Genomic DNA, 15,115 nt, shown 5'->3' with positions numbered 1-15,115 from the left:
AGCTCCTATTGCTGCTATGGTTGAAGCCATTCACTGTGATGCTCCTAGAGCACCACCTCTCTTGCAGTATGGGTGCAAAGTCCTCCAACAGACAGCTCTCTGCACATACACACTATGTACCTAACAACTGCCAACTGGCTCACCTCACTGCTCCTGAGAACACTGTGTGGATGATGATGTATCATAGCAGTTCAAACCACAGTCCTTCCGTTTCTGTACTGCACCAGCAACTAGCGTGGAAGGTGCCCAAATAGTGGCCCTCTTTTACTACACGCCCATGTTCACCACTTCTTCAGTCCAGAGAGAGGGCAACACAATCCTCAAACATTCTTGTAAGACCAAGAGCGGGTCCAGGCCTTCCAGAACAACATGCAAAAATAATTGCCTGGGAGCCTGGCATCTGGCATGGAAAGGAGAGGAGAGTGTGGTCGCCATGGTAATGCTGTGCCTCATTTAACTGCAAAGCAACCTCTCCTGTCCTTTCATGCAGCCATTCCCGCACATCTGCCCTGTGCATAGCACAGGCAGCAGACTGCACATGTAACCAAACACAGCATTGCCCCTCTGCCCGTGGCCACTCCACACAGGGAGGGCACAGATATATTGTAACACCTCCACCATCCCTCATAAATGATGCACACAACACATACTTGCTGAGCAATACACATTCTCTCAGCTCTCTCCCACTCATGCACCCTCTGTCAAGGGAACCAAGACAGGCTTACAGTCAGCTCCTACAGCTATCGCCCCCCCCGCTGCGTAGGTATAAGATGCTTTATAAGCACAAAATCAATGCACAGTCTGCCAGCCACCAAAAGCCACAAGCTCTTTGTCTCCCTCAGCCTTGCCACAACACCTGACTATAGATCTCACGCAGATTATTCTTGGATGCATTTTGTTTCGGTTCCATGGCATGAGCACAGAATAAAGGCCCCAGGAAACTGATCTACAACAAGGCCATATGCCACTATGCGGTACAAAACCCAAGGGAAGCTGGTGCTTAGGTCACTTGGTGCTTCTGACTGGACCATGCTGCTCACACTTCTTGGCAGATAACCATAGGAAATCAACGTCAATCCTGTTTCTCCTCAACGTATCTTATGGGTACCAGAAGGAAAGTCCAACTCCCTGTTGATAACAGGAAAACAGAAGCACAGCAGCAAGTGGTTTCAGAGCATAGCAGGAACAAAGTAGGTAGGAGCTGTGAGCTGCATCTCTAAGCCCCCTGCCATGCAACAGTCAGGTTGCAACAGATATCAGGTAACAGTCAGCTGTCGTAACAACCACTCAAACTCAGCTTTCATTTACATCACCAGACAGCCTGGAGTCCTATCCAGAGATGCCACTGTAACAACATATTCCATGAGTTCTTCAAGAAGGTGCTGACGTAGCTAGAGCTTGGGCAGTGCCACTGTGGCAGGTACAGAGCAGTCCTCAGTGAGTTCAGGCAGCAAGTAGAAACTCCTCAAATACACATACGTGGCAGCTCCAGCTAACAGGGCCTGTTGGGCCCAGCAGGCACAAACTTGCTGGAGCCTGAAGTTTCTGTATCACACAGTACCACTGTGCTTTTGTGCTTTTCTGTGTTGTGCTGCAGAGAGTTTTAACCAGCACTTGGCAAATGACTGGCATCCAGCAAATGACGAGGTAGCTCATACTGTGCCAGCCACTAGGATCTGAGCAGTTGCAACCATGTTCCACTTGTCGCTACTTTGCTTGTGTGCTCTACATACGAGGCCTCTAAAATGCTCAGAAAACTGCCTCGGGTGACATCTCCTTAGACTGCAGGCAGGATGCCTGCCCATATTCTGTTCTTTGTAAACCTCTCAAGCTCCCCCTGCTTACTTCAGCTCACTCTTGAGAATGTGATCCAGCTAATGGAAGAGGGACCTGATGTACTTGTACAAACACACAGCTGAAGTAGATTTCCCTACCTGGCTGCTCAACACCTCTGGACAAGGTGGTTCCAGTTATCCCAGTACTGGTCAAGATTGCACAGCACATCCTCCCCTCTCTCCAAGAAGTGATAAGCACATAATTCCCACGCCCATGCATCTCCTTCCTCCGTCCACTCCCATCTTCACTACCGGTATGCCTGACTATACCTCACCTCTGAGGTATCTCTCTGAAAGCAGAGGCCCCACGTGCAGCCCCACACAGAGGTAGAACCCGGGAAGGGTCTGCACTACAAATCTGTAAAAGGCCTGCAGAGCCTCCCGCCAACCAAGCTGGGACCGCTCTGACACAGCGAAAGGCATCTAATGTCTGAGCGCACACTTCCCCCTTATGGCTATGTCTGATATAGCAACGGCTCAGACCTGCAGCACCTTCACCAGGCTCGTGATTTTCCCATGAATGTTGAATGTCTTACACTTGCCACACGCACATCTCTCCTTCTTCTGTAATAGAGGAATAAACATAGAGCCACTCTTACCAGCCCGTTTGGCTGATGCAGATCAACACACACAGTGAGCCAAGAAAGCAAGACAACTCCAAGCACTCAGTATGCGTCCTGCCTAAGGTGTCACACTGTCCCTCTGACGGAATCTCAACCATCTAACCCTGGTCCTGGGGCACACTTCCCCTGCTGGAACATGTTTTCTTTCCCGAGATTCAACACAGCTTTTACTTTGATTCTGAATTGAAAGTTTTTAAGTAGATAGTTACAATTAATGATTCTGTTCAATTTCTACCTCCCACTGCACTGCATGGCTAAAGTCTCTCTCTTCTTGTCTGAGTAATAATGTCTTTATCAAAAGGAGAATCAGCAGTCTTTATAAGTCTCCTGGTTTCTGGTGCCCCTCTTCTTCTCTGGTCTGAGCTTCAAGTAGCTGTTTCTCTCTGTTCTCCCATCACCCCAAATACCATATTTGTAATTCAAGAACAATTTGCTTCACAGGAAGCGTAGTTTCCTCTAACACCTACCCTATGACCACCTTCCCCTTCCCCCACTCACCTCTTTCTGTTCACTGCTCTGAAGGAAAACGAGTCAATTTTCTGGCTGATACTTTTCTGTTGGATCAGTGAATTGAACTGACCTGTCACAGACGGAGACTAAAGTACTGCATGCTTCACTCATAAGAGGAAGGCAGATATTTACTGATATAAATAGATATGGTAATTTGAACAATGAAGACAGCTAGATTCAAAATGGCTAGATACCCTTGACTATTTGCTACGCAGAGGGCGGGGGATGCAATAATGAATCTAACGTCCAATCTTAGTGAATCTAGTATAGCTTAAAAACAATAAATCACTTGCCATCAGAAAAATGCAAGAAAATCTACTGACCCCTACTGCTAAAGGAACCTATATCACACTTACCAAGGATCTGTCGGCAAGGCATCACCACATACTGGGTGAATTCTGCACAGGCATGAAATGACCTTGGGAGGTATCCCTATTCAAGGGGAATTCTTCCACTCTAGAAGTAGAAAGGTGGGTATATATAAAACAGCAATAACAACAAATCTTTAAGCCGTATCTTCTGTCAGGCTTTTCCTCCCTTCATCCAGATTTTTCTAAAGAGTAGAGGAAGGAGAACAAAAACCTGCAAATCTGTGTGGTACCTAAAATTCTCCTTCCTTCATTCCTTTTCCAAGCTAAGGATTGGTCGCTGCTCACATGCGAGCGTACCGTCCTTGCCACCTCTCTCTTCTTCTCTACAGGATGTTCTCTTCTCATGTATCATCTATGTAAAAGCATCAGGAAGGGATGAAATGAACACTATCAACAAAGACATGTTTTCAATGAAACACTGCAGCCCCATATGCCCTCCTACTCCAGTCAGAGGACAATATGCCAGTCCTGGCTCCTAGATTATAAACATGTAATGCCTGTTGCCACTAATTTCCTGGCTGATCAAGCTCTCCGCCAAACTGACAGACATAACTGGATACCACACTGTTTCTCACAGCCTTGGCTATCCACCCTCCTTTTGCTCTATGACCTTTATGGCAGCTCTTCAGTGCTAAATGCCTACATGAGGAGCTGCGATTTAATTCCCTTAAGGCATGTTCAAAGGTCAGTGACTCTTCACATTCCTCTACAGACTCGTAACAAGTGCTCAAGGCGGTCCCAGATGACAAGAATTATGTTATACCACAATAATCATGGTCAGAAACTGGGCGCTACAGGGACATGGAGTTGAAGCAAAGAGGCTGAGCCATGGGGCCAGGGACAGTGGCTGCAAAGGAGAAGGCTTCAGCAAAGGACAAACATCCTCTGATTCTCATACATGCTGCAAAAGTCAGGGGCTGGCACAGCATTTCACAAGAGGAACAAGCATAGCCACCCAAGCGACACTGCATGGAGCAGTCTCTTCCACTCCCCTATCAGTAGTGTCAGTGGTCTACAAGGGCTTTTAGTTCTGCTCTTCACATAAGACCAGGTGAATAAGGGGGAACCTGACCAGTTTCCTGCAGTACCAGCAATATTGTCAGAACAAGGAGAAACAGCTGCAGTTCTCCTTGAAGTCAGCCCTAACACCCTCTGCCAGGCTCAGTACTTCTACCCATTTCTCAAAGTGCTTGCAGCTACTGATAAAGAAAGGCCACATCTGTTCTGAACTTGTTTGCCAGGATATTAGTGGGAGGAGTGTTTGGTTTCTCTTCCATATAGCTAAATCTTAGGCCCAGACTATCAAAAGCATTTAAGTGCCTAAAAAGAAGTTAGGAATTAAACTATCGTGAGGCTCTGGGTCCTAATGAGGACGCAGTTATATTGGTATTGAATGTTTTTTGCTGATTTGGCTGACAGTGCTTGGAAAAGTTCTGCTAAAAAAAAAAGAAAAAAGAAAAAAAGAAAAAAGCACCCTATTCTGCTGACATAAGCTGCCTGCACATAAGGAGGGCTTCACTGGTACAACTCTGCTGCTACAGCGATATCACACACATTTACATGTAAATTAGGGCTTTGTTTATTATGCCGCACAGATGCAGCCTTTCTCTTCATCTTCCATGGAGAGGGTAATGGTCTCACTAAACTCATTCTATGGATGAGGAAAGCAAGCCACAAAAAAAAGAAAAATAAAAATTAACTTATTGGCTCAGTGCTGACAGAAAAAGCACAGAAGCTGGTCAGTGCCTACAGGAACAGGACTTTCTTCAGTGCTAGAGCTGGGGTGACAAGCGAGCATGCCATTGAAAAGGAGACCACGTTACATCAGGTATGCAGGATCAAATCCTGTGTTTGAGGTGGGAGAGCTAACAGTGAATGCTCTAGGGAACCCCAAAACTGACTGAGGCCTGTTTAGGTGCAGGAAACATTATCAGCAAGGAAACAAATCTGAAACCTAAGGACAGTTTCTACCACACTGCTTTACACTCACCAAACTGAACAGCCATGGGCACAAGTGACAATGAATGTCCATGGAAGATTATGAAAGCTGAGGCAGTACAGGTGACTAACAACACACCACAGGAACCACATACAAGACCAGAAGCTGCTGAGATTACCATGCTTCCAACCACTGTTTCAGTTATATACACACTTATTTTACCTCCATTCTGCCAGTAATCCTGCATCTTGACCACAGACTGTCAGACCACACTGCCATTAACAAAAGCTAACACAAGACAAGAATGATGATAAAATAATGAGTTTCACCTCAGCTGTTCATTCCCAAACCTGCCATTCCTGCTCTTTTAACACAACTCACTGTTTTTTGCTAGGATAGTTTTAACTCATATCTCCTCTTGTCAGTGCTGAATGCAAGAGTTCCAGGAATTACAGCCTTCATTGGCCCCATAGTGCTAGAGGGAGACCTGAGAGAGGACGCATCACCACGTAGTTCCACTGTGATGGCATAAGAAAAGATTCAGACTTAAGACTCCAGAAAAAAGCGGGTGTTGCCAAGGGCTGGACGAAACAGTGAAGGTGGGTGAATGTTACTGCTGGCCTTAAGTCAGCTGTAACCAACAGTTCAGCTCAGCTATGGAGAAACATTCTCCACTCTAAAATGCTACACAAGTCACTGATCAAACGAAAGGCACGCATCCAGAAGTCTGAACTGGGTAGATGAAAGAACTTTCTGAATACTATTTTGTACAGGAGTCTTGAAAATGGAGGATGAGAAGAAAAACAGATAAATCACGAAGAAGGTTTGAAACAAGGCTAAGATGACCTTGGCAGTCAGCCCCAATTGAAACCTGCAGAGAAACAAATCTTTGGTACAGTTACCTACTTCTTTCTTAACTGAAGGATTAAAGCTGTATGTAAAAGGAATAATAAATGTAGGTGGTTAAAGTCATTAATCCCCTCTAATAAACTGGATTCTCTCCCATGCCTAGTTTTGCTAGTCAACACCCTGATTCTACACACATCACCTACCCCATCCTACATCAGATTTATTATGGCTCATCAGACCCATATTCATACACACATTTCAGTACCTACACACTCTCAGGCCTCTTGCATCTCCAACCATAAATCTCCCATCCTGATATCCTTCCCATTTCAATGAAAGCCTGGCTATTTCTCCAGGCAAACATACAAATTCTGATCCAAACCAGCATGTAGAGATTAGTGAAAAGGTGAAACAAAAGCTGTGGTGACTCTAGAACTGTGGCGACTCTAGAACTGTGGCATTCCCCACAGAAAGCCTTAGGGAGAGAGATAGTCTTTCCAGAAGCAGAAACAGAACTCTCAGCTTAGCTAAATTTCAACCAGCTAACTACATTATTAAAAAAAAGTTGTACATATCTCCACTTGCCTGCCTCCAGCAGAAGGAAGCAATCCATTGTGAGCATTCAACATTTATGTCAGCTGAGGACAGAAGAATTGTCATTCATACACCAATCTCCCAAACAAGCATCATTCCCTCTTAAGGGCTACTCCAAGGCCTCTCCAGTTTTCCAAGAAATTTAGCTATTGTCTGTCTTGACAGATTCTCCCGGGACACTATTATTGCTCTGTGTTTTCTTAAACTGCTATTTAATTAGCTATGAGCTCCCCAAAGAGCTTTCCACACTTCTGCTGATTCTTCCCCTAAACTTCAGACACATGTTCTGCCATTCAGACTCGAGCTAAAATTCAGTGCCTCCCTGGAGTTATTTCCTTACACAGTCCCTGAAGGTTCAGTGCTAGATTACTGTAACTGTAAAAGAAAAACAAGAAATAAAACCAACACCCACCCCACAGCACTACAGAGGTCTGCCCAAACCGTAGCTTTTTCAATTACACCTTCAGCAGTGAGTTCACATTTAGTTCAGCTTGCACCCGGAAACTGAAGATGAAAGAGAGACACTTGGAGACTGTGGACTTGTTCCTTTCCAGAGCAACCTGCTACTAACTGCCTTGAATGCAAGCGCTGAAGCACTACTTATTCTGTCTGAATTGCAAATGTGAAAGCCAAAGATTTAGGCTCATTTCTGACTGTAGCCACCTTGAGATGTTTGATTCCCCACAGAGCTGACTTTATTCACATAACTAGTTTTGTCTCAGCTGTCAACTCTCTCCTTTGCCAAAAGAAATTATAGCCCACAGACATAAGTTCTGATAATCTCTAACTATTGTAGAAGGAAGGTCCAAGTTCTGTTTTGGACACCAAAACACAAATTTTTTCTGCTAGCTAAAAATGTCCCACTGGTTACCCAACTGCTCCTTCCTGAGTTTTTCTGCTGTCTCCAAACTTCACAGCTCTGCCTGTGATCCCCATACCTACAGATGATTAGCAACTGTATGCACTGACTCATGCCAGTGATGTAAGCTCTCTATCGATATGAGCTTGGAGTGCAGCAATCCCTGACTAACTTGTTACTTATGGTCTACTCTTCCATTTGACTCATTTTTCTTATTCAGTTTCTTGCTTCATACAGATGGCTCAGTAAGACTATTTGCTTTGCCAGCTCACAGGAAAAAAAAAAATCATAGAATCATTAAGGTTGGGAAAGGCAACTAAGATCATTTAATGCAACCATCAACCCATCACCATCATGCCCACTAAACCATGCCCCTAAGTGTCACATCTACACTTCCCTTGAAAACCTCCAGTGACAGTGATTCCACCACTCTTGGCAGCCTGTTTCAATACCTCAACACTCTTTCTGAGAATAAATTTTTTTTCTAATATTCAACTTCAACCTCCACTGGTGCAACTTAAGGCCATTAGCCCTCATCCTATCCCTGTTACCTGGGAGAAAAGGCCAGCCCCCACCTCGCCACACCCTCCTATCAGGGAGTTACAGAGAGGAATAAGGTCTCCCCTGAGCCTCCTCTTCTCCAGACTAAACAATCTCAATTCCTCCAGCCATTCCTCTTAAGGCCCCTGCTCTAGACCCCTCACCAGTTTTGTTGCCCTTCTCTGGACACACTCCAGGTCTTCAATGTTTTTCTTGTAGCAAGGGGCCCAAAACTGAAACAGTACTCAAGGTGTGACCTCACCAGTGCCACATACAGAGGGATGATCATCTCCCTAGTCCTGCTGACTGCACTATTTCTGATACAAACCAGGATGCCATCGGCCTTCTTGGCCACTTGGGCACACTTCTGACTCACGTTCAGCCAGTTGTCAACTAACACCCTCACATCCTTTTTCTCCATCCAGATTTCCAGCCACTCTGCCTCAAGCCTGTAGCAACACATGGGGTTGGTGTGACCGAAGTACCACTAGGTCTTGTTCAAACTCACAAATTGGATTCAGCCCATCAATCCAGCCTATCTATATCCCCCTGTAGGGCCTTCCTACTTTCAGGCAGATCAACTATACCTCCCAACTTGGTGTCATCCGCAGACTTAGTGAGGGTGCACTCAATCCCTTCATCCAGATTATCAACCAAGATATTAGACAGGGCCAGCCTCATTACTGACCCTCATGGAACACCACTCATGACCGTTTGCCAGTGGATTTAACTCCAGTCACCACCACTCTCTTGGAGAAGCTCTCCAGCCAGTTTTTACTCAGCTAAGAATATAGCAGTTTATAAGCCATATGCTGCCAGCTTGTCCAGGAGAACGCTGTGGGAGACAGAGCCAAAGGCTTTACTAAAGTCTATGTAGACTATATCTATAGCCTTTCCCTCATTCACTAGGGATATTGCCTGGTCGCATAAGGAGTACAGGTTGATCAAGCAGGACCTGCTTTTCATGTACTCATACAGGCCAGGCCTGATCCCCCTGGTTGTCCTGAACATGCCAAGTAATTGCACTCAAGACAATCAGCTCCAAGACCTCCCCCAGCACCAAGGTCAGGCTGACAGTTCCCCTGTAGTTCACAGATCCTTTTGACCCTCCTTATAGATGGGCACCACAGTAGCAAGTCTCCAGTTGTTTGAGACATCCACAGTTGACCAGAGCTGCTGATAAATGGTGGAAAATAGCTTAGCAATCACTTCCACTAGCTCCCTCAGTACCCTCAGGTGGATCCCACCTGATCCCATGGATTTGTGACAGTCTACATGGAGTAGCGAGTTGCTAACTGTTTCCTCCTGAATTGCAGAGGCATTATTCTCTTCCTCATCACCGTCTTCCAGCTCAGGGGGCTGAGTACTCTCACGATGGTAAACACTTCTTTCCTGCAGTCTCAGCAGGAGAGCTTGAGCTCTCTGCTCAAGCAGGCTGGTCTCCTATTGGGACCTAAAAGGAGATTCAGAACTTGAATTTGTTCTGAGTTTATTTAGATCATCTTCTGTGCAGACATGTAGTCCAGAGACACAAGCTGCAATCACCCATATACACAGGTACCTCATATGTCACACTGAGCCTGATCAAAGCTGCCCACAGGTATGACATCAGGAGCTCTGTGGGATGTGCTTGACGCTGCTTATGGCACCAGCTGTGCCCTGTGACACATCCCCATGCTGGGATCTGTCCTCATGGACATCCTGGTCTCTTCTGTCACTACAACCCCAGGGTAAGTGTGGCTTTCCCTCCCCCTACTCTGTACCAGAAGGGGAAAGGTGTTCTTCAAGCTCCATGTTAGCCTGGCTCATTGCTGTAGACAGGGCGGATCTGAGGCCCCAGGTGCAGAAAAGCACTACAACAGCTGCATGAGACTGCCAGGTCCTGCAGGAGTTTATCAGCAGGTCCCTTAATGTTTTTTCTTTCTTGTCATTCCTAAACTGAAACAAAACTGAAACCATTATATCGTACAAGTCTGTGCTAGCTGTATTTAAGGACAGATGAAGTAACCAGTCTGCAGGTACCCATGTGTGGAAGGAGTTTGTGCTCTCTAATTGAACAGGTAATATAACAGTGCGATCCAATGCCCAGCAGAGGAAGCAGCTTGTCCTCTCCAGAAACGAGGCATCAGCAAATGAAACTCCTGTGTACACAGGTGGGCAGGGGGCAGAGGGTGTTGCCTCAGACATTCCCTGCAGGTGCTGGCTGATGGGCCATCTGACCCATGGTACAAACCAGTCAGTACAATTCAATCATTTCTGTTCAGATGGAGAGGAGCCAGAAAGAAAATACCAACAGTCAACCATGGCAACAGGGGGAAAATCCTTCAAAAAAATGATATAGTATGAGGGTCCCTAGAACACCTCTCTCACTTGCTCACTCATTTCCTTGTTTTTTCATTCGTTATCTTCTTTACATTTCCTGAAGTAATTTCAGCTCTAGAAAAGCTCTCTGCTCCTTCTCCAGAAAAAGCTCAGCAACAAGAGCAGTCCATGTGCTTCACCAACAGCACTAACTGCACATGCAATGAAGCAAGTCCACTTGCTACAAACATCCAAACACTGAGCACAGGTGATTGCTATTTTGATATTATAACCTAGCTAGCACCACCAGCTTTGCAGTCCTGTCTTGTAAAACAAGAGAGGGGACATGGCCCATCCCATCCTAGCTGACAGCTTTGTCTCTGCTTACTGAAACCAGGTGAAGAAAGAATGTTTCTCAGACAGGTCTGTACGCGCTCCAGTGGCAGTCAAGATATGGGAGCAGCCAGAGCCCGGAAAGAATAGGAATATGGCCTCACACAGATCTAACCCTTCGTGGCCGCACGCCCAGCCTGGACTTGCAATCCTTGTGCCGGTATTTGTATCCTCATTATGAAAACCTCTCGTGTCCATAGGTGACTCAGAGATACGAAGCATGTTGGACATGTTGCTCCACCCATAAATAGACTGAAAGAAGCTGAAAGCTCTCTCAAGCCTTCCTCATGAAAGAAAAATGACTTCCACAAAAACTGATTAACTTTTGCTAAGGACCCTACATTCATATTTAGCTTGCAATGAGATTCGTGACAGAGGTCCCAGGATGCAACTACAACACAGGAGAAACAAAGAACAAAACCCACTATCAATAATAGAAAATTAGAAGAAGATGAGACTATTCACTCAACTTCATCCGGCTGTTAACTTCGCATTGTGCTGAGATGTACTCTGGTTGTTTCAAATTACATTCTAGTAAATATCACGGCCCTTCCCTCTCAATTACTCAGGAGAAATCAAAGGTCAAACTCTTCTACATTTTCAGTATGTACTTAGGCACTTTAGTTGCCCTCCTCCTACCAGCTGTTCGGCGTTGTGGTTTTCCTTTTGTGGGAGTTTGTTTTTGTCGGTGGTGCCAGTGAAATCTGGGAATAAAACTTGCCAACCCAAAAGACAGATTAGAAAGCCAACATTATTTCACTGCAGGACTGGGTGCATGGGCATACATTCCCGCTCAGCATGCATACCTGTGATCCAAAGCACAGACTTCATACATTTTAACATGGGAATGTTCATACAATTTCTTGAAGTGCCTGCCTATTCCTGGAATCGCTGTACATATCAGAATGTGATACTACACGTGTACTGTGTTAATTTAGGACTCGAGTAGGATGTCTTCAGTGACAGAAGGTTGCACTTTACATAAGCCAGGTCACACGTATCTTCAGAAACCTATTTACAAAAAATATGGCTGTTGACCAAGTTTTTAACTGGTACATTAATATCGTTACGGCACTTATTATGAACCCCAGCAGGGAAGTTTAACTCTTCCACAGAGTTGGTGAAGTGTTGAGTCTCTGCTTCTTAGTCTGCAGAAGTCCTCCTTATTATCTACAAATAAAAACTTTCCCAAGAGAACAACTCTGCTGCGGTGTTTGAATTACTTGCTTCATTTATTGTCAGCGAAGGCCCAAAATCTATTAAAAGCTATCAGAGGTGGGGTTTTTTTGTTTGTTTTGAGGGGAGCTACAACAGTAAACAAGATCTCCCAACCTGCAACTCAGCAACCACCTCTTGCTGCTTTCGCCATGCTAGCTCCTCAGTGGTGCCAGCCATAAACAGCTGTTTATGAGGTTTGATAGAGATAAGATAAGGGGGAATGGTCTTAAACTGAGATGGGGAGGTATAGGTTAGATACTAGGAGGAAGTTTTTCCCAACAGAGAGACTGATGCACTAGAACGGGTGCCCAAGGAGATTGTGGATGCCCCATCCCTGGAGGCATTCAAGGCCAGCTAAATGTAGCTCTGGGCAGCCTGGTCTGGTGCTTGGCAACCCTACACATAGCAGTGGGGTTGATACTAGATGATTATTGTGGTCCTTTTCAGCCTACACCATTCTACGATTCTATGGTACTGAGAATTAGCATAACTTGTATAAAACAAAGCACAGATACAGATGCTTTTTGATTTCCTCTGGTGTGATGTTTGCCAGCTCAAACAAGCAATATTAACCCTCAAAACTGGACAGAGTATTTAGTTTGCTTGGTCTTGGGACAAATGTATTTTTAAACCCCATCAGAAAACTCACAGTCAAATATACAAGTCTAAACACAGGCAGTTATCAGCCTACCAGAGCCAGGTACCACCCCAACAAGGCATTCAGGCAGAAAGAGTTTTAAATCCCTGTACAATCAACGAATACACAGACGTCATAGCATACCAAAGAGCTTGGCTACATAGTTTCTACACCAAAGCAGGAAAGATAGGAAGCTTACCCATACCCTGGGCTCACTTAGGAAACTCCAGCAGAGTGGATCTCCAGAAGAGATCCTTCCCCCACTGGCAGTCAGCTCTTAAATGGATCTACAAGAGGTGCAGCCAGGCTCCACCCCTTCCGGCAGCACAGGTGAATTGCCTTCACCTGTGCTCCCCTGGCTGACTCATTGCTTGCCTCAGGTGATTGAGGTTCAGGCCGTAATTCAGCAGTCCCTATACAGTCCTAATGTAAACGCTACTGACTTCAGCTGTGCCTGAAACTGGTCTGTAGGGTTTGTCTGTTGGGTCACCTGCTGTCCAGGCAAACAAGGGCCAGAACTGCTCCTCTCCCTAACAATCCCAGGACACCGCAGCCTCTTAAAATCGCTGCTTGGTGACTCTCACCCAGTAGCTTTCCCATCACCACGCTCACTGACGGCTTCCTTTGTCCCTCACGAAAGCCACTGTGACCCAGCCCGAGGTCTGCTCGCCAGGGGCAACCCCCATGTCCCAAGGGAACCCATTCCCTCATTATTTCTTTCACTTTGAATAACAAAAGCGGGCACGGGGCTTACCGGCCGTAGCCCTCCTCCTGCTCCAGCGATCAGAGCACTGTTGGGAACTGCAGGAGCACCAACTGCAGCAGATGCCCACACACCGTCGACCATTGGTCCGCCAGCCCGCCCAAGTGCCCCATTGGCTGCCGCCTCAGGCACCGCCCTGCTGCTCCCCCTGTCATTGGACACAACACCCAGTCCGTTCGCGCCCGCCCTCCGCCTCGTGTCGCCATTGGCTGCCTTATCCCCTTCTTTTCGTTCCCGGTTCTGTCTCTGACGGCTGATTGGGCAGCTCTCGTTCCCTGTCTCCGCCTCGCTCCGAACTTTGCGCTTCGCGACTGGGCCAGCCACTGCCTTCCCCTTGTTCCCCGCTCCCCATTGGGCCGCGCCCCAGGCCCCGCCCCCCCCCCTGTGCTCCACAGCACGCCGCGTTCAGTCGCCGCTTGTCTCTTCCCTGAGCGTGACGTCTCTGCTGTCCATTGGAGGAAGCGGCGGCTCGCGCTTCCGGTGCGGCGCGGCGCGGCCGGGTGGAGGCAGCGAAGCGGGCGAGGAGCGATCGTGTCTGGCAGCGGCTGGATGGAGCGGCCCGAGCGAGCTGCGGCGGCGCCGGGCGCTCAGCCCCGTGCTAACGGCTGCAGCGGCGCGGCCCACGGAGGGCTCCGTAACGGCTACGTGCGCGGCCTGCCCGCACCCGACACCCAGGTCAGCGCGCCGGGAGCGTCCTGCCGCCCGGGCGCGGCCGGCAGCGGTGCGAGGGAGGAGGTGGACGGGAGGGGAGAGGGGGGGCAGGGCAGCGCCCGGCTCGGGAGTTCGGGACGGGCGGGGCAGCGCCTCTGTGCTGGGCTGGGCTCTGAGCGGGCCGAGGGCAGCCGGCGAGCCGAGGGGAGAGCTGGGGGGCTGTGGCGGAGCCCGCGGAAGTTCGGGTCTCGCATCCCCGGTGGTGACCTGGAGCCCGGGGGCTCGGCGGGTAACGGCGGCCGGGCCGCTGCCCGCGTCTGGGATGCCTGGCTGTCTGGGCTGGCCGTGCCCGTGCCGCTGGGTTTCTGTGGCTTTAAGCTAGAATCCCGCTCCTGTGTAACAGGTCCGTGCTTTAGCAGAAAGCGGCAATTAGTTCCTTGACGTTGCTCAGGTGCGGTGTGTCCTCTGAGCAGGAACTTCCTAATCCGGGAGCGTGAAGGGCTTTCTGCAGCAGTTCTCATCTCGCTGCGTGTTTGCATCTTCACAGTTCCAGTTGTTTTCCTGCAGAGCACCCAACTTTTGTGTGATAATGTTAGTGGTTCTCTCAGAAGTAGTCCTAGCAATATGGAACTTATTTTATCAGAGGCCTACACCTGGTACTGCTGCTGGAGAGAAGCCTTCCCCTGCGGGTGTCCTTCCTATTGCTCCCTATTTTCCCCTGCAGCTCCTCAGGGAAAGTTCATGTTGTCTCTGAGTGAACCGGAGTTGAGAACTGATGCAGGCTAAAGGCACGCTTTTTGTTTTTTTTTCCATGACTTGAGTTTAACCCAGGTCGTTTCCTGCATTTCCTTCCCTGGGTGGACACTCACGGTCTCTCCCTGGCACTCGGGAGCAGATAGCAGCACATTGTTGGGAGTGAACAGTTGGGGGAGGTTACGACACCTTTTCTTGGCAGCAGTATCAGTTTATCCAGGTTTATTGTTGAGGAAGTTATGGAGCTGGCAGTCTTGCTTTGCAGACACCAAAAATTGC

The 15,115-nt window shown here is 47.6% G+C and overlaps 2 protein-coding genes across 2 annotated transcripts in view; one reads left to right on the top strand and one right to left on the bottom strand.

Moving 5' to 3' along the window:
• The window catches only part of LOC104911207 (uncharacterized), a 33,767-nt gene extending 19,882 nt beyond the window's left edge, over nucleotides 1–13,885 (bottom strand). Inside the window, exons 1-2 of the mRNA XM_085225589.1 lie at nucleotides 13,866–13,885; nucleotides 13,424–13,814 (exon numbers count right to left, since the gene is read on the bottom strand). Of these exons, the coding sequence (XP_085081715.1) occupies nucleotides 13,424–13,814; nucleotides 13,866–13,885 (411 nt within the window). The remainder of the gene's footprint in view (nucleotides 1–13,423; nucleotides 13,815–13,865) is intronic.
• Nucleotides 13,858–15,115, top strand: part of SPTLC2 (serine palmitoyltransferase long chain base subunit 2) — a 59,699-nt gene continuing 58,441 nt past the window's right edge. Inside the window, exon 1 of the mRNA XM_085225397.1 lies at nucleotides 13,858–14,107. Within this exon, the coding sequence (XP_085081523.1) occupies nucleotides 13,982–14,107 (126 nt within the window). The 5' untranslated portion in view covers nucleotides 13,858–13,981. The remainder of the gene's footprint in view (nucleotides 14,108–15,115) is intronic.

The sequence above is a fragment of the Meleagris gallopavo genome, chromosome 5, assembly GCF_905368555.1.
Source record: "Meleagris gallopavo chromosome 5, MGAL_WU_HG_1.1, whole genome shotgun sequence".
Classification (NCBI taxonomy): domain Eukaryota; kingdom Metazoa; phylum Chordata; class Aves; order Galliformes; family Phasianidae; genus Meleagris; species Meleagris gallopavo.
This window is presented reverse-complemented; position numbering and strand designations above follow the sequence as displayed.